General features: G+C 39.1%; 1 protein-coding gene across 1 annotated transcript in view; it reads left to right on the forward strand.

Moving 5' to 3' along the window:
- LOC111148137 (anthrax toxin receptor 1) overlaps positions 1 to 22477 on the forward strand; it is a 214462-nt gene that overhangs the window by 25884 nt on the left and 166101 nt on the right. Inside the window, exons 2-3 of the mRNA XM_022504562.1 lie at positions 299 to 370; positions 5035 to 5106. Coding sequence (XP_022360270.1) covers positions 299 to 370; positions 5035 to 5106 — 144 coding nt within the window. The remainder of the gene's footprint in view (positions 1 to 298; positions 371 to 5034; positions 5107 to 22477) is intronic.

Below are 22477 nucleotides of genomic sequence, written 5' to 3' on the forward strand. Positions count from 1 at the left end.
GACCTGTGAATCTGGGCCCAGGGATATGTGTGTGTGTGTGTGTGTGTGTGTGTGCATGCACACATGCATTAGTGTGAGGAGTAGGGGTGGAAGGAGTGGAAGGTGGAGTGAAGGGAAGTTCTTTAACAAAAATTAGTCTGAACACCTTTTCAAATAATTTCCAAAGTTACAGAAGTTTCTGATAATGAGCCCAGTTAATGGGTAGGTTGAATGTGAAATAATAGAATATGAAGAGAAATGAGGCAAGGTAAAGAAAAATGAATACCTGATTAAGTAACATTTACTTTTGTTTTCCTAGATCAGGAAGTGTGCTGCACCACTGGAATGAAATCTATTACTTTGTGGAACAGTTGGCTCATAAATTCATCAGGTGAGAAAGAATGTGTAGTGCTCTACTGTGAGTAAAACTAGCCTATGTTTGCTATTCTACTAATTTCTAACTACTCTGGGCATGCTTTTTGACAAAGGTAGACTCTCAGATCTTGGACCAGAGACCTGACTTTGTTTTCATCTTTGCTACATGTTGGAATAACTTTTGGTTCTGTGTTTTCAGGAGGACCCTTATTTGGTTATAAGACCAAAATTTTACCTCTGTCTCTCTTATTGGATTACATGTTCTTCTAGAAGGATCATTAACATTTCTTTCACAGTGGACAAGTCTGGGCCAGTTGGCTTATTTTAGTTGGACTCAGATATAAACAGCATAGGGTATAAGGTAACCAACTCATCCCAGTCTGCCCAGAACTTTCCCAGCTACAGCACTGAAAAATCTCACATTCTGAGAGCTCTCCTCAGTCCTGAGCAAACCACCATGTCGATTAGCCGAGCTAGGTGTCTTATCAGATAGAATTCTCTGAGCATTCTTTACACCACTTTCCAAGGGAGGACAATAAAGTTTTGAACATCATCACTATAAATGTGCAGAGCCTTGGAGGTCCTACTTTCCAGTAGGTATAGACGCCCACTAGTAAAGGAAAGAAAGTTATTTCATCCTCCCTGGGTACAGCTTCTAAGGGATGACACAACTGTGATAGCTTTCATGGATGTGCTTGAAGCCAGTTGTCAAGGTCTTTGGTAAAATTTTTCTGATCATTGCAAATTCTAAGGCCACTCCTGTCCTGTGTCATGGCATCCGTAGAGTCTGCCAGGCCATATGAATAACGATAAACTTCTTTGAATAACGTTCTTTATCTCAGAAGATAAGTTGTTCCCTGAGACCAAAGTAAAGACAAATGCATTCCCTCCAAATTCAGTTACTGCTCTCTTTCCTGCTTGCCTGACTGGAGGGAAAGGGTTAGAAGGGGTCCTCTCTACAATGCCAAAAATTGGAGGCTGCAAGCGGGAAGCATCCAAATCCAGATGAATGAGAAAAGCAGATGCTGACAGGAGAAGGGGGGAAGGGGAGGTAAGAAGCAAATACATGGGAGGGGGGTATTAAAAGCAAAATATTTGAGAGAAAAGTAGAAGCTTAGAATTGAAAGCAACAACTGCCCAAGCTATCCTAAGACGTATTCGCTACCCTCAACTTAAATAGCTCTGGTGAGAAACTGCTGTCTTTGGAGGCAACCAGTCCAATAGCTGGACAGTTCCAGTTTTCAGAAAAGTCTCTTTGTCATTGAGCCAATATGTCCTTCCCTATACTCACATCTGTTATATCCATTTTATCCTTTGGAGTGCTATAAAACAAATCTGCCTCTAGACGCTTGACAGTATCTGCTGTGTCTCTATTTGCTTTTCTGGTCTTCTGTTCTCTCTGAGGACTCAACTGGAAAAGGCTTTGAAGTTAGGCAGATGTGGATTTGAATCCAAGCTCCATTGCGCAACCATAGCAATGGACTTACCTTGGTTGAACCCTGGTTTGCATGTGAAAATTAGAAGACAAAACATGTGCAAACCAACTAGCCCAGCACCTGGCTTAGGGTGGCCACTCAGCACTTCTCTTTCCCTGTTCGTTCAGCAACTGCAGATGCCTCATTATCCCGAGTAGTGAAGACACTGAGAAGTAGGGGTTGGGGGGACTTAACCCAATCCTTTCATTTTGATAAGGAAACTGAGGACTAGAGAAGTTGACATGGCTTAATGCAGACCACAAGACACTTTCCCCTGGTTGTCTCCCATGGCCCTTTTTGGCTATGGACACCCTCAAAGTGTGTCACCAAGGCGTCATGGTCATGCAAACTGTATTTGGACAGCTGCAGCCCAAGTACCTGCAGTAACACCTGACACATAGTGCATGCTCACTCAATATTTTTTAATAAATGGACAGATTTTGAAAAGGAATGAATGATTTTTATTTATTCATTTTAATAAACAAATAGTCTTGGCAGCTGATAGTGCAGGGTGGGTATTTCTTTAATAACAGTGGCTGATGCCAGTACAAATTCTACCATTGCCGATTTAAGTGAGATGCTGGAAGTTTTAAGTTCTTTTATTCGTCTTTATTCTGACCCCCTCCCATTTTCCTAATAATGATGCTGACTCTTCATGACTTCCTTCAAAACCCCAACACCTCTCACCCACCACTTTCAGTAAAGCACTTCACCTCCCATTTCACCAGGATCCGTGGGAATAGCAGAAGAGTGATGCCTCAAGTTCTAGCCCTATTCTTAAAAGATACTTGTTCTTCCCATTGTCTCTGAGACTCAAATATCCCCCTTTGAAGGTGACCCCTCCATTTTAGTCCATTTTATCCCATTGTCTCTAATCTCCTCCAGGTCTTTGTTTCCCTCTTGTATTTTTCTCCACCTTTTCCCTGGTTCCATTTTCCACATCAATGGACATAAACAAATCTCTCCTGCCCCGTATCTGAAAGAAAAAACCCAAAACAGAAAATAATGAATCTCCTGATTATGTCCCTCTATAGATATTATAGATATGTTTCTCTTACTGGTCTTTCACTCAAATGTCTTTAAAGACTCAGAGTCTCCATAGCTGTACTTTTATCATTCCTTCCTTGGCCCACTGCCATCTGGCTTCCATCCCACCCCCCACCTGCTGGCTCTCCCCACAGCCCCTAAGTAATGCCCCAAGAGGACAAAGACAATGAGTGTCTGGCAGTGCTTATTCTGCTGGATACAGAAACTTCACTTGATTGAGAGTTTTTCTCTCCTTGAAATTCTCTTCTCCACTGGTTTCTGGTTTCTCCTTTCATCCCACTGACCAGAGTTGGGTCTTTAAATGTTGGTGTTGGTTCTAGCTGTGGCTTACTTCCCTTCTCACTGCTGACTCTGTCTTGGAACAACCCCACTCACATCGGTATGTTTAAAACTCCCAAATTAGGTCTTTTGCCAAGACTCATATACAAAATATACCAATTGCTTCTTGGAACCCAACATTTCCCACATTTTGAATTCATTTTTTCCAGAACTGAACTCTATGCAGAAGAAGCAGGATAATATATGGTGCTTAAGAGCCCAAATTCCAGAACCAGAAGCTTGGTTTTAAGCCCCAGATCTACTACTCTCCCAATCTGTGACCTTGGGGAAATTATCCTTCAGGGTCTCATTTCCTTTTGTGGGAAGTAGGAATAATAATAGTACCGATCTCATAAAGTTGTTACAGGTTTAATGAGAAAATACATGCAAATCACTTACAGTAGTGCCTGGCACATAGTAAGCACTTGATAAGGCTGACCATTATTATATTATTATGATAATTATGATGGTCATTATTATCACTTAGGACATGGTGTTTTGCTGATTAGCAGCAGTGAGGTGGTAACAGACAGAATGGTGTCATGGACAGAGAGCCCAGGTCCATTTCAAGATACCAACATTCAATTTGCCGTGTACTGCTTGGTCTCCTGCCAAGTGTTAAACACCATGGTAAGCATTTCCAAAGATGCATCAGACATATGGTAATGAATGTAGACTTCATCCTGGAGGCAGTAGGAACCACTGGAGATTTTATAGCAGATGGGTGACAAGTCTAATTTATATTTTAGAAAAATAGTTCTGGAAGCAGTGTGAAGAATGAACTGGAACAGAGGATGATGCCCAGCAAGGTCACCAGCTGGGAAACAACTGCACTGGCCAGATAGTGGAAGGCAAGGTCCTAAGCTAAGAAGTGGAAAAGAGGTGGTTAAGAAACATTGGAGGAAGTGAAATTTTAAGATATGGGGGCCAGATCAGGGAGGGGAGAGTACTGCATTGTGAAGGAACGGGTTTATGCTGAGACAGAGGAAGCAGATGGTCACCCAAAGAGAGCCCCAAAAGGATAACAGTCTACTGGTGTATCCACTACACCCTGAGAGTCCATCTTTTCTCTTTTTTTTTTTTTTTTTTTAATTTTTTCTTTTGTTTTTATTACATCTGCCGGTCCATCTTGAAGACAGAGAACATGTTTGGTCCTCAGCTGAGAGTAGTTCTGTCTCCCAGAGTATGGATTTTCCATGGATACCACCATCTACAAACCATGCAGCTGTGTTCACGAATATTGAGAAGTGTAACTACCAAGCAGAGTGGACATTCTTGTAGCCCATAAGCACATTCTGTCCTTATAGGATAACCTCCTTGGGAAGTCAAGGTGAAATTAAAAGTTGTGGTGACACTGCCTTCAGAGCAAAGGGAGTTCATAGTAGGATCTTAATGGCGGATGGCATCCAGCAAGCTCAGCCACTCTCCGTGCTAGAGGGTCCACCTGGCTGCCGTGGGGACGCTATCAAATTTTATCTATTGGAGTCCCCCTTCTATAAACACCACGCAGACCAGACCTCTTCCAGGACACACCTCTTCAGATAGAGCACAGGGCAGGGATGAATTTTAGCTTTCATACCCATAACCTGCCCTCACTGAGCAGCGGGGTCAAATCAGAGGCAGCCTCCAGGATGACAACACAAGTCTTCCCTTTGGTCCACAGTTCTGAGTCTGCTGCTGGCTACAGACATGCAACGTGAACTGTGGAGGCCCTCTTTGGCTTGAAGGGCCTCAGCTCTGGCAGCCATGATACAAAAGGAAGAACAGGGAGGATGACCGGAGGGAGATGGCGTTCCACAGTCTTTCTATTTGCTTTAATAGAATTTCTTTTCCTTTCCAGCCCACAGCTCAGAATGTCCTTTATTGTCTTCTCTACTCGAGGCACAACCCTAATGAAGCTAACAGAAGACAGGTAAGGACACTCCCCTTCCCTGTCATTAAAAAGCCCACCTTTTCTTGAGCAGTTCACATATTTGTGCCCCAGTGCCTGCCCTGTCAGTCATTTTAATCTTATAGTTCTCTCTTCACTTAAGCCTTGAACTTTGCACATTGACCCATCTGCTAGGTTACTCTGTGATTGACTGATGGAATTCCCTGATGTTGGTGAAATTCTATAAAAGACTAACTCGCATTAAAGTAAAACTTACATTCAATTGGCAACTTGGTCTGCTAACTTGGAACAAAATGGGAGCAAATTCTTGGGGGATTCTATTTTCTTTTCTTTAAATTAGATTTATTCTGTGGATTAAGGTTTCAGAGATACAATAAGCATAGTGTGAGAAAAGAAAGAAGTTGAAATATTATCATATATAATTACTAAGGCAGGGAATAGAAACAGAGGTTGTACGGTGCCACAGAATAAAAGGAAATTTGAATCAGGTGTGGAAAAGTGTTGTTGACATAAAAGGATTACTTAGACCTAGCTTAACAAAAATATTATTTTGGATTTTACCACTTACCCATGAAAGCTAGCAAAAATAGAGACATGCCGTTTGTTCATAGTTAGGATAATGTATTGGGAGTGGAGGTAACATTTTTCCTGAGTTAAGGACAATTTGTCCACTTTTTACAAAGTGCTATGGTGACATGAGAGGATCACCACGGGGTGCAGTTCAGGGGAGGGGACACATGTGGGACTGTTGGCAGACCTGCATATGGAAAAGGAGGGAGGGAGGAGGAAAGAAGGAGGGACAAGTACAGAGAGACTTGATTCTATAACATTATTCTTCTGAGAGCAGAAGAGGACTAACAAGATGGAGTAAGGTTTTCTGGATTTTGCACCAACACAACAAATCTGAGCTGGTCCCCATTTTTCTCCACGTCTTTTTTTCCCATGAGTAACAAAAAAGAATACTCTGTACCATATAGAAGTTTCCAAGTCCTGTTTCTCCTTTAGCGGTATCTTTTATTCATGCATGCCATTTGCGATACAGAAACCGTATCCTAGAAACAGGGGTTTCTCATTTCCTATTAACAGAAGGAGAAACTGAGGCCATATCATGTTCCTAAAGATACCAAGCAGAACCCACACGAGACTCAGGCTTCACATTTTTCCACTGTACCTTGCTGACTTCTGTTACACAGACAATCCTAAGCCTGGGAAAGTTGTGAGACTTTCCTTCAATATTGGCCAAGGATTTTAAGAAGCTCTGATGAAGTATCTCTGGCTTATGGGCTGTATGGAAGACTCCTCCTCTCTCTGTCTTTACACGATGACATCCTTTATGCAGGGATGCCTTTTGTTCAGAGAAAACACTCTCTCCCATTCTTCACATCCTTCCACAACCCAGGCTGCCCGGTGCAGCTGCTTGCTGGCTCCACTCGCTGCGTGCTCGAGTTTGGCCTGGAAACCTAGATCTCCATAACTTGTGGATATTTTGTGTGCTGAGGCTCACGGCCTCTGGGAAGTGAGGAGGACAGAGGGGTCACGGATTTATAAACAATGTTAAAAATGCCTAGGCTTCTCAGACTCATTTCGGTTATGCTAGTTCAAGTCAATCATCTGAATCTGACTTTGAATCTACTGTTGTATGCCTTAACTTCACTGCTCTTAGTTTCCTGTACCAAGGAGACAGAGGCTGGAATCTCCACTTTGCTGGAAGCTGCATTGGATGTTTAAGGGCTAACTACGCATCAAACAGCCAAAAATGCCTTGCTTAAAGGCTGAGTGGGTTTCACGTGGTGACGGCTTGGCCTAACCTTTGGGTCAGCTGGCAAAGCGTGCATGGTTTACTGACACATCCCCAACCTTACTAGCCTAGGGAGAAATGTGGACAAGGCTTCCCTCTTGGAAATACTTGCTCATTAGATTGGATAAGAGAATTAGGCTTTCAGAACTTCCAAGCTGTCACTATCTGTGAAAAATGTGACTTCCGGTGTTTCAGTTGGTCACAGGAATTTTTATGTTTTTCCCTGCATCTCAGTTGGACTTCACAATTCCCCTGTAAGAGAGTAAAAGATACATTATTGCACAGATGTAGTAAGTGAGGACACCACATAAGTTTAAAAAACGCGTTCAAAAACAGGACGTGAATTCACAGACGCTCTCGTTTCAACGAGAGCAAAAGATTGTGGGTAAACCAAAAGAAATACTATCAAAGGAATATTTGCCTCCAATCCTTGGTTTCAAATCCACACAAAGAAAACCACGGGAAGCTTGAAAAAATAGAACAGAAAATAAATTGGATATGTTGCGCTGTAGTAAAGGAATTACAACCAGAGTAATAATAGCTCCATTTGTGTTTTATCTGCTAAGCAACTTACCTATCATTTCTCACATATCCCCATATAACCATTATAACTTCGATTTCCAATGGGGTCGCATTGTTTTATATAGAATATGCCACTTTTCACTAACTGCTTTCAAGATTTTTTTCTTTATCTTTAGCTCTCAGGAGGTTGGCTAGGATCCGTCTAGGCATGGTTTCATTTGGGTTTATCCTATTTGGCTTTGTTGAGCTTCTTGAATCTACAAATTTGTCTTTCACCAAATTTGAAGAATTTGCAGCCATATTCCCAAGCTACTTTTTCTGTACTAGTCATTTTCTCGTCTCTTTTTGGGATTCTAATGACACAGATTTAGACTTTTTGATACGATTCTGCATGTGCCTGAGGCCTGCTCAATTCTTTTCCCATCTTTCCTCTTTCTGTTTCTCAAATGAGATGATTTCTATTGGTCTATCTTCATGTTCACTGCCTCCTTCCTCTGCCATCCCCATCCTGCCATTGAGCTCATCCATTGAATTTTTTATTGAAGGTACTTTGATTTACAGTCCTAAAATATCCATTTTGTTCTTTTTAAATTTCTTGTTCCCCTGCTGAGGTCATCTATCTTTCCATTTATTTCAAGGATTTATTTATTTCAATTTATCTATTTGCCTTTACCTCATGGAGCATAGTTATAAGATAAATATATAAAGATTTAAATACATGTAAATATATAGTATTTGATAAGATAACATATAATTAAATATATTTTATATAATATAATTAAATATATAATGGGATTATGTATGAAAGAAATACAATGGACTAACTATATATAATATAATTATAGTAGGAGATATAAAATATAATAGCTAATACTAGTAGAAATATATTATAAAAATATCACAAAATAAATACCTAAAGCATATTGATATGCTTTACATTGTTTGCCTAACAATTCCATAAGCTCAGGATTGGCATCTTAATTACCTTCTTGGTTACATTTCCAGGTGTTTGTATGTCGAGTAATTTTAGAATATATCCTAGAAATTTTTAATAGTAGGTTGTTCATACACTTGAGTCATCTTCAAATCCTCTGTAGAATATTATTCATCTTTCTTCTCTGCTTGAATTAGGTTCAGACCACAAGTTCTATCTCTTCCGTGGGTGGTGGTTTTTATTTCAGTTCAGTTTTCAAAGGGTTTGCTAAGCTGCTTTGCATCTGTCCTACACATATGCAGCTTGGAGATGAGACCAGGACTTACACGGCTTCACAGAATTACTGGAACCCCTTCACCAGTTCTCTCTCCTACAGGATTCCCTACACACTATGTGTCCCACTGAGGCCACCCTTTACAAGTCCACTAGCAAGAAAAATGGTGTTTCCCTTGGGAGTTTGGCTACTGAGGTCACCCATGGGGCAAAGGCAGGAGTAATCAAAGAGAAATGAAAGTGAGGGGTCTCTCCACAGTCTTTGAACCCCAAGAGCTCCCTTTCCCAGCAGCCTGAGATATGGTGAGCTCCCAGGCCACTACCATGTGACTGAGTCTCACCCTTAGGTTAAAGCCCTGAAAGAAAAGGGGTGGGGTGTGTGGAATCCATGCTTGTCTGTGTTACTTCTCAGGTTTTAACTACCCTGCCCAGCTCATCTGCTTTGTTTACTTTTCAGAGTCCTTATGTGTTGGCTTTTTTATTTTGTCTAGAGTTTCTCTAATAATCACCAGGAGAGATAGCCAGTAGCAAGTTTACTCCATCTTGCCTGCTATTACTTCCATTTTATAGATAAGGGACACTGAGAATCTGAGTTCAGAGAACTTGGAATGGTCAAATAACAAAAATGGGAGAATTAGTATCCTAACTCTTGTTTCTGGGTTTGGTCCAATTCATGTGTTTTGCATTATATCATGTTGCTCTTCCAAGATATCTTAGCTTCAGCGGTTTACAAAACAGTCAACAAATTATAATAACATTTTTCAGGTTTCTTCATCAGTATAATAAAGGATCTAATGCTAATTTAAGTACTATCAGGATACATTATGTTAATGTGAACTACTGCATATGATCCCCTGAGTACTCCCTGGATAGTCTTTTTCCTGATCTTACTTTAAATACTTCAGATGTTTCATCATTTGGAAATGAGATCATCTCGAGGATGTCCAATTCTTCCTCTAAAAGAAATCAGGAATAGATATTCAATGTAACCAAATGCATTTTTGGCATCTAGTAAGATGATATTGACCTACTAACACAGTGAAATGCATTAAGAAGTTTTTAATATTGGATCATTCTTGCATTTCTGGTTATACTTGGTTGTCATATATTATTATTTTAATATAGAGTTGAACTCTTTTCTTCATTTTATTCAGAAATTTAGCATCAGTATTCATAATTGTGATTAGACTGCTCTTGTCCTTTTTATGACTACTTTTATTTACAATATTTTTATACTTTTTTTTTACATGTAGATTGTTACTTCTAGAAATTAGTCTGATGTGAGGCATAAGGCCAACATCCATCCTTTTCTTCCAAGTCCTTAGCCAGTTTTTCCATCATTTGCTGAATAATCATTTACTACCAATTTGAAAATTAGAGTCTTTCATAGACTTGGATCCATTGCTGTGTTTTCTATTTTGATACATTGCATTTCTGTCTGTCCCTAGCTAGGGCCACATTTTCTATTGGTTTTAACATCTGGAAGTCCAGACCTTCTTCACTTCTGATCTTGAGTGAAAATCACCCTGGTTTTTAGTAGGTTGCTTTTTTTTTTTTCCTACCATAGTCATTTTAAATCATTTATTTAATGTACCACAATATTCTTGCAATTTTTCACAAAAATGTACGGAAAGTGCAGAATCACATTAGCAAAATGGCATTATAGTTTTATTGTATGTATTTTCTTATCTAAGGGTATATCCCTTCACTTACATCTCTTAAGGTTTTAAGAGACATAAGGTTTTGTTGTTTTCTTCAAACCAGTCTCATGCAGTGTATATTAAGTTTTTTCCTGGGCATTTTTAAGTTTTCCTTTCATCGTGAATGAGGTTTTTTCCTGGGTGTTTTCTAAATTATTGGTTTATATAATTTCTACTTCTTTAAAATTTATCAATTTGGGAGACACCTGAGTGGCTCAGTCAGTTAAGCATCTGCCTTCTGTTCAGGTCATGATCCCAGGGTCCTGGGATGGAACCCCACATCAGGCTCCCTGCTCATCGGGAGTCTACTTCTCCCTCTCTTTCTGCCCCTCTGCTTCCATCCTGCTCTGTCCCTTGCTTTCTCTCTAAAAACCTTAAAATTTATTAATTTTTGTTGGTGGACTAGCATGTGATTAAATTTTATTTATCATCCATGGGTGTTAGACAATATGTATACTTTAATGAGTAAAACATTTTATGTAAGAAATATATTGGAGGCTCCTGGGTGGCTCAGTGGGTTAAAGCCTCTGCTTTCGGCTCAGGTCATGATCCCAGGGTTTTGGGATCGAGCTCCGAATCGGGCTCTCTGCTCAGCAGAGAGCCCGGTTCCCCTCTTCTCTCTGCCTGCCTCTCTGCCTACTTGTGATCTCTGTCTGTCAAGTAAATTTAAAACAAAGAAATATATTGATTAAATTTATCAAATATCTTATATTTTTGTTTACTTGATCTGTGAAGACAGCAAGGTATTTTCTAAACTTTCTACCATAACTGGTTTTTGAGAATCTCCAACACACTGCTTTATAATTTATGTCATATCGTTCAGTTCACATGGATTTTCATTATGGACTATATTTCTTTTTTTTTTTTTTTAAGATTTTATTTATTTATTTGACAAACAGAGATCACAAGTAGGCAGAGAAGCAGGCAGAGAGAGAGGTGGGAAGCAGGCTCCCTGCTGAGCAGAGAGCCCAATGAGAGGCTCGATCTCAGGACCCTGGGACCATGACCTGGGCTGAAGGCAGAGGCTTTAACCCACTGAGCCACCCAGGCACCCCATGGACTATATTTCTAATCAACATAAAATAACCTTTCTGTTACCTTTCATACTTTTTAAGTCCTTTGTCAAAAAAATATTATGAACTTAAATTTCTAAAAATAATTTACTGCTCTGTGCCCACCCATTTGTCTTTTACCTTCTTTGATATTTTAATTTTTCACCAATGATTTGAAAAGTATAATTTGAAAAAGTATAACTCCATTTGTATTCTAGTAACAGTTCCCAATGAATTTTGCTTGTCTTTATAATGGCAAGAATTAGGTAATATCATTTATTCTCCTTGCTGAATTTTTAAAGAATTATTTGTATTATGTCTCATAAACACACACACATACACATATATATTTCCTTTCCAGTACTTGAAATTTTTATTTTATTAATTTTTTAATTCCTTAGTTGGCTGAGTCTTTTTTCAGGTAAAATTTTCCTGAAAAGTATGTGAATATTAAAATTTGTGAGGCTGAACTTAAATTTGAGAATTGTTATTATTCACCTCCAGGTAAATATTTTAATTGAATACAAAATTCTTATACCCTGACTATCTTTTCCCCTAAATTTACTGGAAAATGACACAGTGCTACCTTGTATATATTCTACTCTCTATTGCATACAGAAAAATGCCAATTTAGTACATTTCTCCTTTGTGAGTATCCTCTTTTTCTCCTTCTGGATACTTGAAAAAAAAAATTTCCTTATCCTTGGATTAAAAATTAAGTCAAGAGAATATATCTAGGTGTGGATTCCTTCATTGATTTTGTGTAATACTTTGTATGTGATTTGAGTCTTTCCATCTCATAATAAATATCTTCAGTCTAAGAAGTGTTTTTCTATTATTTTTTATTATTACTTTTCTTTTGTCCATTTGATTCTTAAATCTATTCCAAACTCTTTTTTATATTCTAAGTCCTTATTCTTATTTTTATCTTTATCATTTTTCTTTGAGTTCCTGGAGAATGTTTCACTCTTGTCCTATAATTCACCAATTTTTAATTACTTTGTTTGTATTCAACTTACAAGTTGCAGCTTCTATTGAAATTTTTTACTGTGATAAAATATACATACCATTAAACTTAGCATTTTAAACATTTTTAAGCATACAATTCAGTGACTTCACATTGTGCAATAATCCCACTACTAGCCATTTCCAGAAATTCCTCATCTCCCAAACTGAAACTGTTCCCAGCCCCTGGTAACCTCTATTCTACTTTTGGTCTTTATGGATTTGTTTATTCTAGGTACCTCATGTAAGTGGAATTTTATAATATTTGTTCTTTTGTATCTGGCTTATTTCACTTTACATGTTTTCAAGGTCCATCTGTGATGTAGCATGTGTCAGAATTTCATTCCTTATTAAGGCAGAATAATATTCCCTTGTATGTATATACCACAATTTGTTTATCCATTCATCTGTCAATGGACTTTTTGGTTATTTCCATCTTTTGGCTGTTGTGAATAATGCTACTACGGACATTGGCATGTAAATGTCTGTTGAAGTCTCAGCTTTCAGTTCTTTGGGGCTCATACCTAGAAGTGGAATTACTGGATAATATGGTAATTCTATGTTTAAGTTTCTGAGGAAATGCCATACTGTTTTCCACAGTAGCTGCACCATTTTACATTGCTACCAGTGATGTACAAGGATTCCAATCTCTCCACATCCTTGCTGACACTTGCTATTTTCTGGGGGGTTTTGTGGTTTTTTTTTTTTTTTTTTTTTTTAATAACAGTCATTCTAATGGTTGTGAAATGGTATCTCATTGTGGTTTCGATTTGTAATTCCCTAATGGTTAGTGATATTGAGCATCTTTTCATGTGCTCGTTAGCATATTTGTGTATCTTTTTTGGAGAAATACCTATATGAGTCCTTTGCCCATTTTTAAATTAGGTTGTTTTTTATTTAGTTGTTAATTTCTAAGAGTTCTTTATATATCCTTGGAAGTAATCCCATATTAGCTATATGATTTGCAAATATTTTCTCCCATTCTGTGGGTTACTTTTTCCTTCTGTTAATAGTGCCCTTTGATTGAAGTTTTAATTTTGATGAGTCCAATTTATCTATTTTGTTATTTATTGCCCATGCTTTTGGTGTCATCTCCCAAGAAATCATTGCCAAATCCAACATCATAAAGCTTTTCCTCTATGATTTCTCTGAAAGTTTTCTAGTTTCAGCTCTTCCATTTAGGTCCTTGATCCACTTGGAGTTAATTTTTCTATAAGGTTTTAAGGTCCACCTTCATTCTATTGCAAATGGATATCCAGTTTTTTCCAGCCCATCTGTTGAAAAGATTGTCTTATCCCCCTTAAATGGTTAGCACCCTTCTTGAAAATTCTTGACTACATATGCAAAGTTTTCTTTCTCGGCCATCTACACCTTTATCCTTATCCTAGTACCACTCTGTTTTGATTAGTGTAGCTTTGTAATAAGTTTTGAAGCCAGGAAATGTGCATCTTCCAACTTTAGTCCTTTTTTGAGTGTGTTTTGAATATTGGGAATCCCTTGAGATTCCATATATATGTTAAGATAAGTTTTTCTATTTCTGGGGGTGGGGGGAAGGCCATTGGGACTTTGATAGGGATTGCATGGAATCTGTAGATCGCTTTGGTTGGCAGTGTCATCTTAACAATTTTAAGTCTTCTGATCCCTGAACACAGACTGCCTTTTCATTTATGTATGCCTTCTTAAATTTCTTTCATCTTTCATTTATTGTTTTCTGGGTCATTGCATTTTTTAACGGACAGATAATACCTTTCAACCCTATGAATATTTTTCTGATCCTGAATTTTTTCCTTTTGTGTATGCGTGTGGTACCCTGCTATTGTGTTAGAGATGGAGAATCTTCATCATGAATATGAATTGCAATTGCTTTATGTGCTCCCCATTTTTTTATAAGAGTTTGCTTCAAAGGGGAAATTTTCTCAGATTCCTCAAATTGGTCCTCTTCTTCCCAACTTCTGAGATTTTCCTTAACAGAGTAACTCAAAAAAGGAACAACTAAGTGTCTCAGTCCTGGGATCTGGGGCGAGTTCTGTCAGGGATCACGAAAAATCTTTATTGAAAATGTGAAGATCCCAGGCTAAAGACCGTGGGAAAATTTAGATGTATAATTTTTGCTTGGAAAGGGTGGAGACCTGGTAGTTTGTCCAAGGTAAGGAGGAAGGTGAAGCCAAGCGAAGATAGTCAGGTGTAGGGGCTGGATTGCTGTGTTGAGAAATGAACACCGCCACCCCCAGACTTTTCTCCTCATGTCCTGGAATTACAGGCTGCTCGGTCCTCCCTCAGCCTGCTCTCAGCTGCTACACTTCTTACAGGAATTATCCCAAGTGTCTGGCATGGGTAGGGCACTCTTACCTATTTTCCAGCAGGGAAAACATTTCCCCCTATTATAGTAGTTGAGCTGTTTCTCTAGCATTATGGAGGAAAAAAAAGGGAAGTTAAAATATGTGGACCCAGACCCCTGTTTTCACCTGGAAGTCTTGCCTTCCTTCTAAACCTTGCAAGATTAAAAAACAAAGCATGACAGAACAACCATGAGTCAAAAAATTGTGTCTTATCCAGCCCTCTCCCTGGCCTCATTTGACTACTAAGGAAAATTCTTCTCAGAGAAATTGAATTATTTGCCCAAGCTCATACAAGTTGTCAGTGGTGTAGGATTTTTTTTAACTCGCAAAATTAAAAATTTTAAATCTAGTGATTTTTTTTTTTCTACTATACTCCATACTCTACCCTATTTACTGCAAAGATATACATGCTGCTGTCTTTTGTTTCTTATCTGGGGAATACTAAAATGGAAGCAATCCCTGTGTATATGTGTAAATGCATAAGTACACATACTTTTGTGTCTATATACAATCTTTTATTAATGGATTATAATGTACCAATAACCTAGAATGCTTTTCTCAACTATAATAGAAAATTAATAACACCTACCTTGTAAGAGTGCTATAAGAATCATTTATTACATGTATTATATAGATGGGGATACTGAGTCAAAGAAGGCACAAGGCCACTCCGCTGTAAAAGTGTAGGAATTTGGTTTTGAACCCAGGCATGATGGCCCTGGTGTCCAAACTTTTAATCACTATCCTCTAGGGTTTCCTACAATTTTACAATCATATACAGTTTTTAGTTAAATCCTAGCATCCACAATTCACCACCCCTTAGATTTCTTCCAGAAAACACTTCTCTTCAGGACCTTTTAAAACTTCAGCTTCACAAAGAGGTAAGGAGGTAACATCAGCATTTCACAGATGGGGTTAAGAGATGAAGTATCTTGCCTATTGCTTAAGGAGTTGGAGTGAAAATGAAGAACGCTTGGCTCAGACTGCTGAGTGGAAACCGAGAGACCACACTTCTCCATCCCTCTCAGTCATCCTTTGGTTGGGTTGAGAGTGTGGTTTTGCCATTAGTGTCACAGGGGGAAAATGACATGTTCTGAACACATCACTTGATTCCTGGAGCAGAATGATTACAGGCTGTCATTACCAAGAGACATAGTTCTAAAAGCCTTTTCTCAATTTAAAAATAACAAGAGAGAAAACGAGTCTTCAGATACTTGGTGCTTGAAAGAACCTGGATTCGTTCCATTTTTAGGTACTCTTTATTTAGGTACAAAAGATTTGATGGCAAAATTAAGAGAAACAGTGGGAAGCATGCATATTTATTCTCTTGTCTTATGGACTGAGAGAAGATCCAGGGGTCTGCATCCATGGGAAAGTTTCTTACCTCTATATGCCTGTTTCTTCATCTATAAAATGAATAGAATGATAGTCCCTACCTCATAGAACTGTTGGAGAGATTAATAATGCCAGGCATGCAGTAATTCAGCAATTCAGAGAGTCTCCAGCCCTCCACGGCTCACAGCCTTCTCCAAAGTTTTAACATTTGGCCGGTCTATCCCCATATAGAAGGGATATAGGTAGGAAATACTGCTTTGGCATGAGGCCAGAGAAAGGTTATTTTTCCCTCTGGTAACAGTTCTAGTGAGACTCCTTCAGACAGATGCGCACAGGCAGTGTCTCCAGAGGAGGTTTGTCGAAGGGCTCCTCATCCTGAGTCTCAGTGACGGTAAAAAAAACCCACCTTGAAGCAATTCCGCCCTTCTGGGAACAGACTGATTTGTGAGAGTAATGCGTACTTCTCACACTCTTCCTCTGGGGATACCCCGTTAGGAGAAGAAGTAAAAGGATACTCCTGGGATCCTTTGGTGTAGCTTGACTTGCCCATAATAAGCAAGAAATTTCTTCAACATTCTTTCATCTTAAAAATGCATGTGCATTCGTGTCCTATCTAATAACACAACCATGTTTGATTTTAGATAAAAATCCTGTTGAGTTCTTCCTCAGATTATGGAGTACAACATAACATATGTGTGTGTGTGTGTGTGTGTGTTCTGCCATTGTGTACAAATACATTGCCCTACACCAAGTCTGGACACCACAGATGTAGTAGAGATGATACAGACTTTGTACCAGGGTCACTTTGGGTTCCAGTCTGTTACTGGACTCCACTGAATCTGTTTTCTCAAATGTGCAGTGGAGAGAATGACGCCCACTGTATGGTGTTGCTCAGAGCCTGTTGTAAATTAATGTAAGGGAAGTGCCCAGCAGAGGTGCTGGCACAACACTGATCCTCCGGAAATGTTATTTCCCTTTCTCGCCTCTATCCCACATGTGGCAAGCACATACAAAGAATAAAAACTGACAGAGCAGCAGGCAGAAGCATTCTAGTCGGGACGAGGCCAGCAGGACAAATACAGAAGTGGTCAGTGCAACCAAAGAACGGTGGGGTTTTCAGACCTGAAGCAGAAAAGACCAAACCCACCTGGTTTCTGGTGGCCCCGCAATGGCAAAACGCAATTGGTCAACATAGGCATCTCTACAATGCTGCCTGCCTGTGCCATCACTGCCCTTTGGCCTCTAGGGTCAAGTCTGAGACTTAGTGCTGCCCTTGAGCCGTTCTGACGGTCTCCTCGTGAACTGCAGGTTCAGCCTATTGCTATGCACCCCCCACCATTTTTTTAAATTATTAAATATTTCAAATGGAACAAAAGTATACCCCCCAAAACGATAATGGCCTCATTATCCACCACCGAGCTTGTTACAGTTACAAAACGTTACAGGGATTGACACCTCCGTGTACACCCCCCCTTTCCTTTTCCTCACCAGAGATAATCACCATCCTGAATTTAGGGGTTTCCCTCTTAACAGATGCTGGATATTTTTGTATACCTGAGAGCAATTTATTATATTTTTTCAGATTATGCTTTATAATAAATGGTCATATTGTGTGTATTTTTCTTGAACATGCTTTTTACACTTAACATAATGGTTTTGAGACTTTCTCTGTAAAGATACATAGAGCTGTATTTGGTTCATACTTTTCCATTGCATCATACTATATTGCAATAATGTACCCTCATGTACTTATCTGTTCTCTTATTCACAGACAGTTTTTTTTTTTTAGCTTTTTGCTGTTACAAACAAAGTTGCAATCAACATTCCTGTCTCTCGGCAAGGGGGGTGGTCAAAAGCAAGAATTTCTGATACACAACTAGGGATCTAATTGCTAGGTCTTATGGTGTGTGAATGTATAACTTCATGAGACATGATTTCCTTGTTCTCCAAAGGGGCTGTGCCAATTTTCATTGCTTTCAGTGCTTTATAAGACTTCTCGTTGACTCTCAACACCTTGTATGATCCTTCAACTAGTCTTTTCAAATAGATTGTGCCTACCTATGACTTGTGTGTTGGATAATCTGGTGTCAACATACATGGTATACTCTCCCATCACCAGCCCAATATTGCTTCAAAGTGTGAGAGGAAAGTCTTATCTTTGGAGAAAACTATACTTTCCACCAGCTTATACTAAAGAAATATGGTCTGACCAAAAAGAAGATGCTTGCCTATCATCTCCCCTAGGGCTGTCTGCTTTTGGCTTCCATCCAAGAAGGTGATTCTGGGCTCCACAGTCTCTGTTGCACAGGACTTGGCAGAGCACCATTCTATCCTATGCCCCTACAAACATCCATTGTGTTCAGTGGAACTGGGCTCAAGTACATCAGCCTGGCTATTTTAGATACTACAAGCACCCAGAAAGACTTACTGAACTAAGAGGAGCACGGAACAGAAGGTTCTCATAGGGGAAAGCAATATATTTGGGAAACCCTGAATACAGAACCCACTTTCCACCACTCCCATCTCCTGCAGAGTATGGCTCAGCTGGGGAAAAGGTTTAGTGATGGGAAAGTCTTACAGAGATTTGTTTCAAAAACAAAGTGGTACCATAGGAAACTGCCTGGTGAAAACCACTACATGAGTGAGTAACCAACCAAAACAAGAGTTGTGTAAAGAGCAGCTTGTTTGGACAAATTCATCACGTTGCCCTGTGATTAAACCATCACTCCTATCCTGTATGCCAGCTTAGGCTTCAACCCTTGGAAATTCCCTGATGGGCTCCTCTTAGTGAACTTCACTTACTGGTCTGCACTAGACCCTGTGCCACATTGTGGATTGCTCCTGTCTACCAATTGTGACCTTTCCAGTTCCCAGCAGATGCCCAGGATCTGTTTCTGCTCCCTACATAAAGTGAGATATCTCATTCTGAGCTGGAAGGGAGCTGGTAGATCTTCTAGTTCCACACCTTCATTTTTATACTAGAGAAATCTAAAGTTGGCATCCCTAGGAAGTGGCAGAATTAAGATTTAATCCAAGTCATCTTCTTCCAAAGGCCATACTGCCTTCATTAGCATCAATGTCATGGGAAGAATGACTTATAAAATAGTGTGGGTGTTGAGAATATGGGAATGGGTGGGGAGAGGGGTCTGAGGGAATTCTAGGGCACTCCAATCTTTAGACTTCTAGAAGAGAAGGAAAAGTCCACACTGAAATATGAGAAAGAACAAATGAGGGAGATGGAGAGTGCATGTCATACTGGAAATCAAGAAAAGAAAGCATTTTAACTTGAGGATGAGGCTAACTATGTTGAGTAAGATGAAGCCAGAGAGGTGACTATTGGGTTGGCAATGTGGAGATGGTTGGGGACCAGCAGAGATGTGGAGACAAAGGTCAGAGCAGAATGGGTTAGAAGGCGAAGACTTGCAATATTAAAATGAGAGGTAAAGATATTTTTTTACCCTTTCTTTCACATAAAAGCACCCCCAAACCAGGAGAATGTGAAACAAAACCACAAAGCCTATCTTTGAGGAAACTAAGGAATATTTAAGCCATAAGAACACTATATGACTGGGGATGGAAAGAGGAGAGAAGAGTGGCAAATGATGTAAGCGGTGTGGAGAGAAGTAAAATAGAATCCTGTAGAAGGAGATGCTGAGAAGAAACAAGCCTGTAGCCTAGCAAAACCCTGGGAAGTTCAAAACCTAGCACTGCCAGATACTGCAGAAGACAAGGAAGGGCTAACAGGGTGAAAACTAGAATATCGTTAAGTTTATCTGAGGATGAGGTAATTGGTGATGGGCATTAAGAAGGACACTTGCTGTAACAAGCACTGGTGTTATATACAGCTGATGAATCACTAAATTCTACCCTGAAATTAATAATACACTATATGTTAACTAACTTGAATTTAAATAAAACCAAAAAATTAAATTGAACTTTTAAAAAGACTTTATCTGAGGAACTGTTCAACCTTAGAACCACCTGCCTCCCACCACATCTGAAAATTACTCCTCCAGTTCCACCAGAGAAGAGAAGTACGAAGATGGTTTCAGAGTCACACACACCAGGCGTGAGAGATTATGGAGATAACTGCATCAAAAATGTGGCTGCTTCCAGCCTTCCTCCTTGTCAATTCCAGACTAACACTTAAGGAAAGAGTTTGAAAATTTGTTTTCTGTAGAAATACTTCAGGGTGGGGGAGGGCGGAAATGTCCATACACTGATATTCAAGGGTCCCAAACAAAAAAGCCTGTTGACAAAAGCTGTTCATCCACCAGTTGGCATGCCCCACCATGCATGCACAGCTTGAAACAAGTCTTTCTGTCTCACTCATTCACTATGAACAACCAAAGATCACTCTACATTTGAAGAAAGTCTCCATGGAAAGACAGGGAAGTGGGATACAAGTACTATTTCAAGAAGTTGTGAAGAGAAATGTAAGCAAATTGGTCAATAGCTAGAGGGAGATGTGGGGTCACAGAGGATTTGTTTTTTTAAGATGAGAGATTATATGCTGGTATTAAGCCTCTCATATTTTTCTTCCTGACTTAAAACAAATGTGTAGTCACAAATATTTAGAAAAAGGCTTTATAGTAATTCTACTTCTGGTTAGGATGTAGAGGAATGTGAAAAACCTCCATTTCCATGGTCAAGCAGGAAAGTCCCAACAAAATAAAATCCATATGTTTCTATGGAGTTAACAAACACACAGGAAGAACTGGCGAACTGAATTAGAGAGAAATAAGCCCTTTATAGCTGAGCAGAGGTCTATAGAAACTTCCACACTTGGTGGTGGATATGGTCCAGGTATGGGCAAAAGTAGGGTAACCCTGGAGAGAGACTTTTCAGGGATTAGGAAAAGTCAGCTGAACCTCAGTCAATACTGTGTGCCAGAGGGATGGATTATTGGAAGGAGCCCTACATAAAAAAGAAATGTCTTCTGACAACTCTCCCCCTCACCTGCACCTCTGCATTTTTCCCAAGAAAGTATCAGTGAAACAGTTGCTGAAAAGTGAAGAAAAATTGCATAATGCTGTATATGGGTCACTGTGGGGCTTGGATTCTGGAGTTCTACCAGGGTTGAATCCAAAGGCAAGCAAAAATGACTGAAGCTGCTCCCACTTCCCTCCCAACTCAGAGACCGAAAAGATCACAAAGGCAGGGCAGGGCAGAAGTCTGAGAATTAGGCTAATGACAGGGAACAGAGTCTAATTAAAGCTGTAACCCAGCCCAAACTCAACCTAACTCAAGGAGGAATCTAAGTAAGCAGCCCCCCCCCTCAGCTCCCAAAGATAAAAGGCTTATGAACAAAATAAGTCAACATTGTACCCAAGTTTCCGCTGCTTTTTTTTTTTTTTAAACAATGTCTGAAATGTCTGAAACAAAAATGAAAAGAAAATGAGGCATGGGAAAAAAACAGGAAAATGTGACCCATAATCAAGAAAAAAACACAGTAATGGAAGCAAATCACAGATCATTCGATGGTTGGAATTACCAGACAGGGATTTAAAGCAATGATTATAAATATGTTAAAGAATTTATAGGAAAAGGTAGTACATTGGAGACACAGGATATCAGAAAGAAGAAGAACAACAACAAAGACAACTCTAAAGAACCAAGTGAAAACTATGGAACTGAAGTACAGTATCTGTAGAAAAGGGATTGATGAACTTAAAAACAAGTTAATAGAAATTGTCCAAACTGAAAGAGACAGAAAAGTGATCAGGGGGCAGAGGAGGGAGCGAAATCAGCCCTTATGATGTGTGGGATAATAGCAAGTGGTCTAGTATATGTATAATTGGAATACTGAACATGACATTCTGCAGACAGATCCAAAACACTCAGAGAACTCCAAACAGGAGGAATACAAAGAAAAACATCATCTAAGTGCAAAGTAGTTGAATTTCTGAAAACCAGAATAAAGAGATAGTCTTAAAACATAGGGAGAAGGGAAAAGCCATATTACAAACAGAGAAACAACAGTGGAAATCACTTACTTTTCATCAGAATAAAAAGACATGCAACCCAGAAGACAGAGTGATTTTTTTATGAAGATGTAAGGAAATAAAGACAACTTAGAATTCTATATCCAGTGAAAATATCCTTAAAATTGCAGGCAAAAATTAAGACATTTTGGTGGGGTGGAGGAGCACTGAGGAAGTCATCCCCTGCAAACCTACAATACAAAAAAAAAAAAAAAAAAGAACAACTGCTAAGGAATTCTTCAGGCTAAAGGAAAATGATAACCAGATGTAAACTAAATCCAAAAAAAAAAAAGGAGGAATAACAGAAATGATAATTTTTTTTAATTTTGCAAAAAGATGATTGCTTAAGACACATAATAACTGCATTTTGGAGTTTATTACATATATAAAAGAATATCTGACAATAGCATAAAGGATGAAGGGATATATGGAAGTAGACTATTAAAGCAT

This window comes from Enhydra lutris, unplaced genomic scaffold (assembly GCF_002288905.1).
Source record: "Enhydra lutris kenyoni isolate GAN:26980312 unplaced genomic scaffold, ASM228890v2 scaffoldscaffold18, whole genome shotgun sequence".
Taxonomy (NCBI): domain Eukaryota; kingdom Metazoa; phylum Chordata; class Mammalia; order Carnivora; family Mustelidae; genus Enhydra; species Enhydra lutris.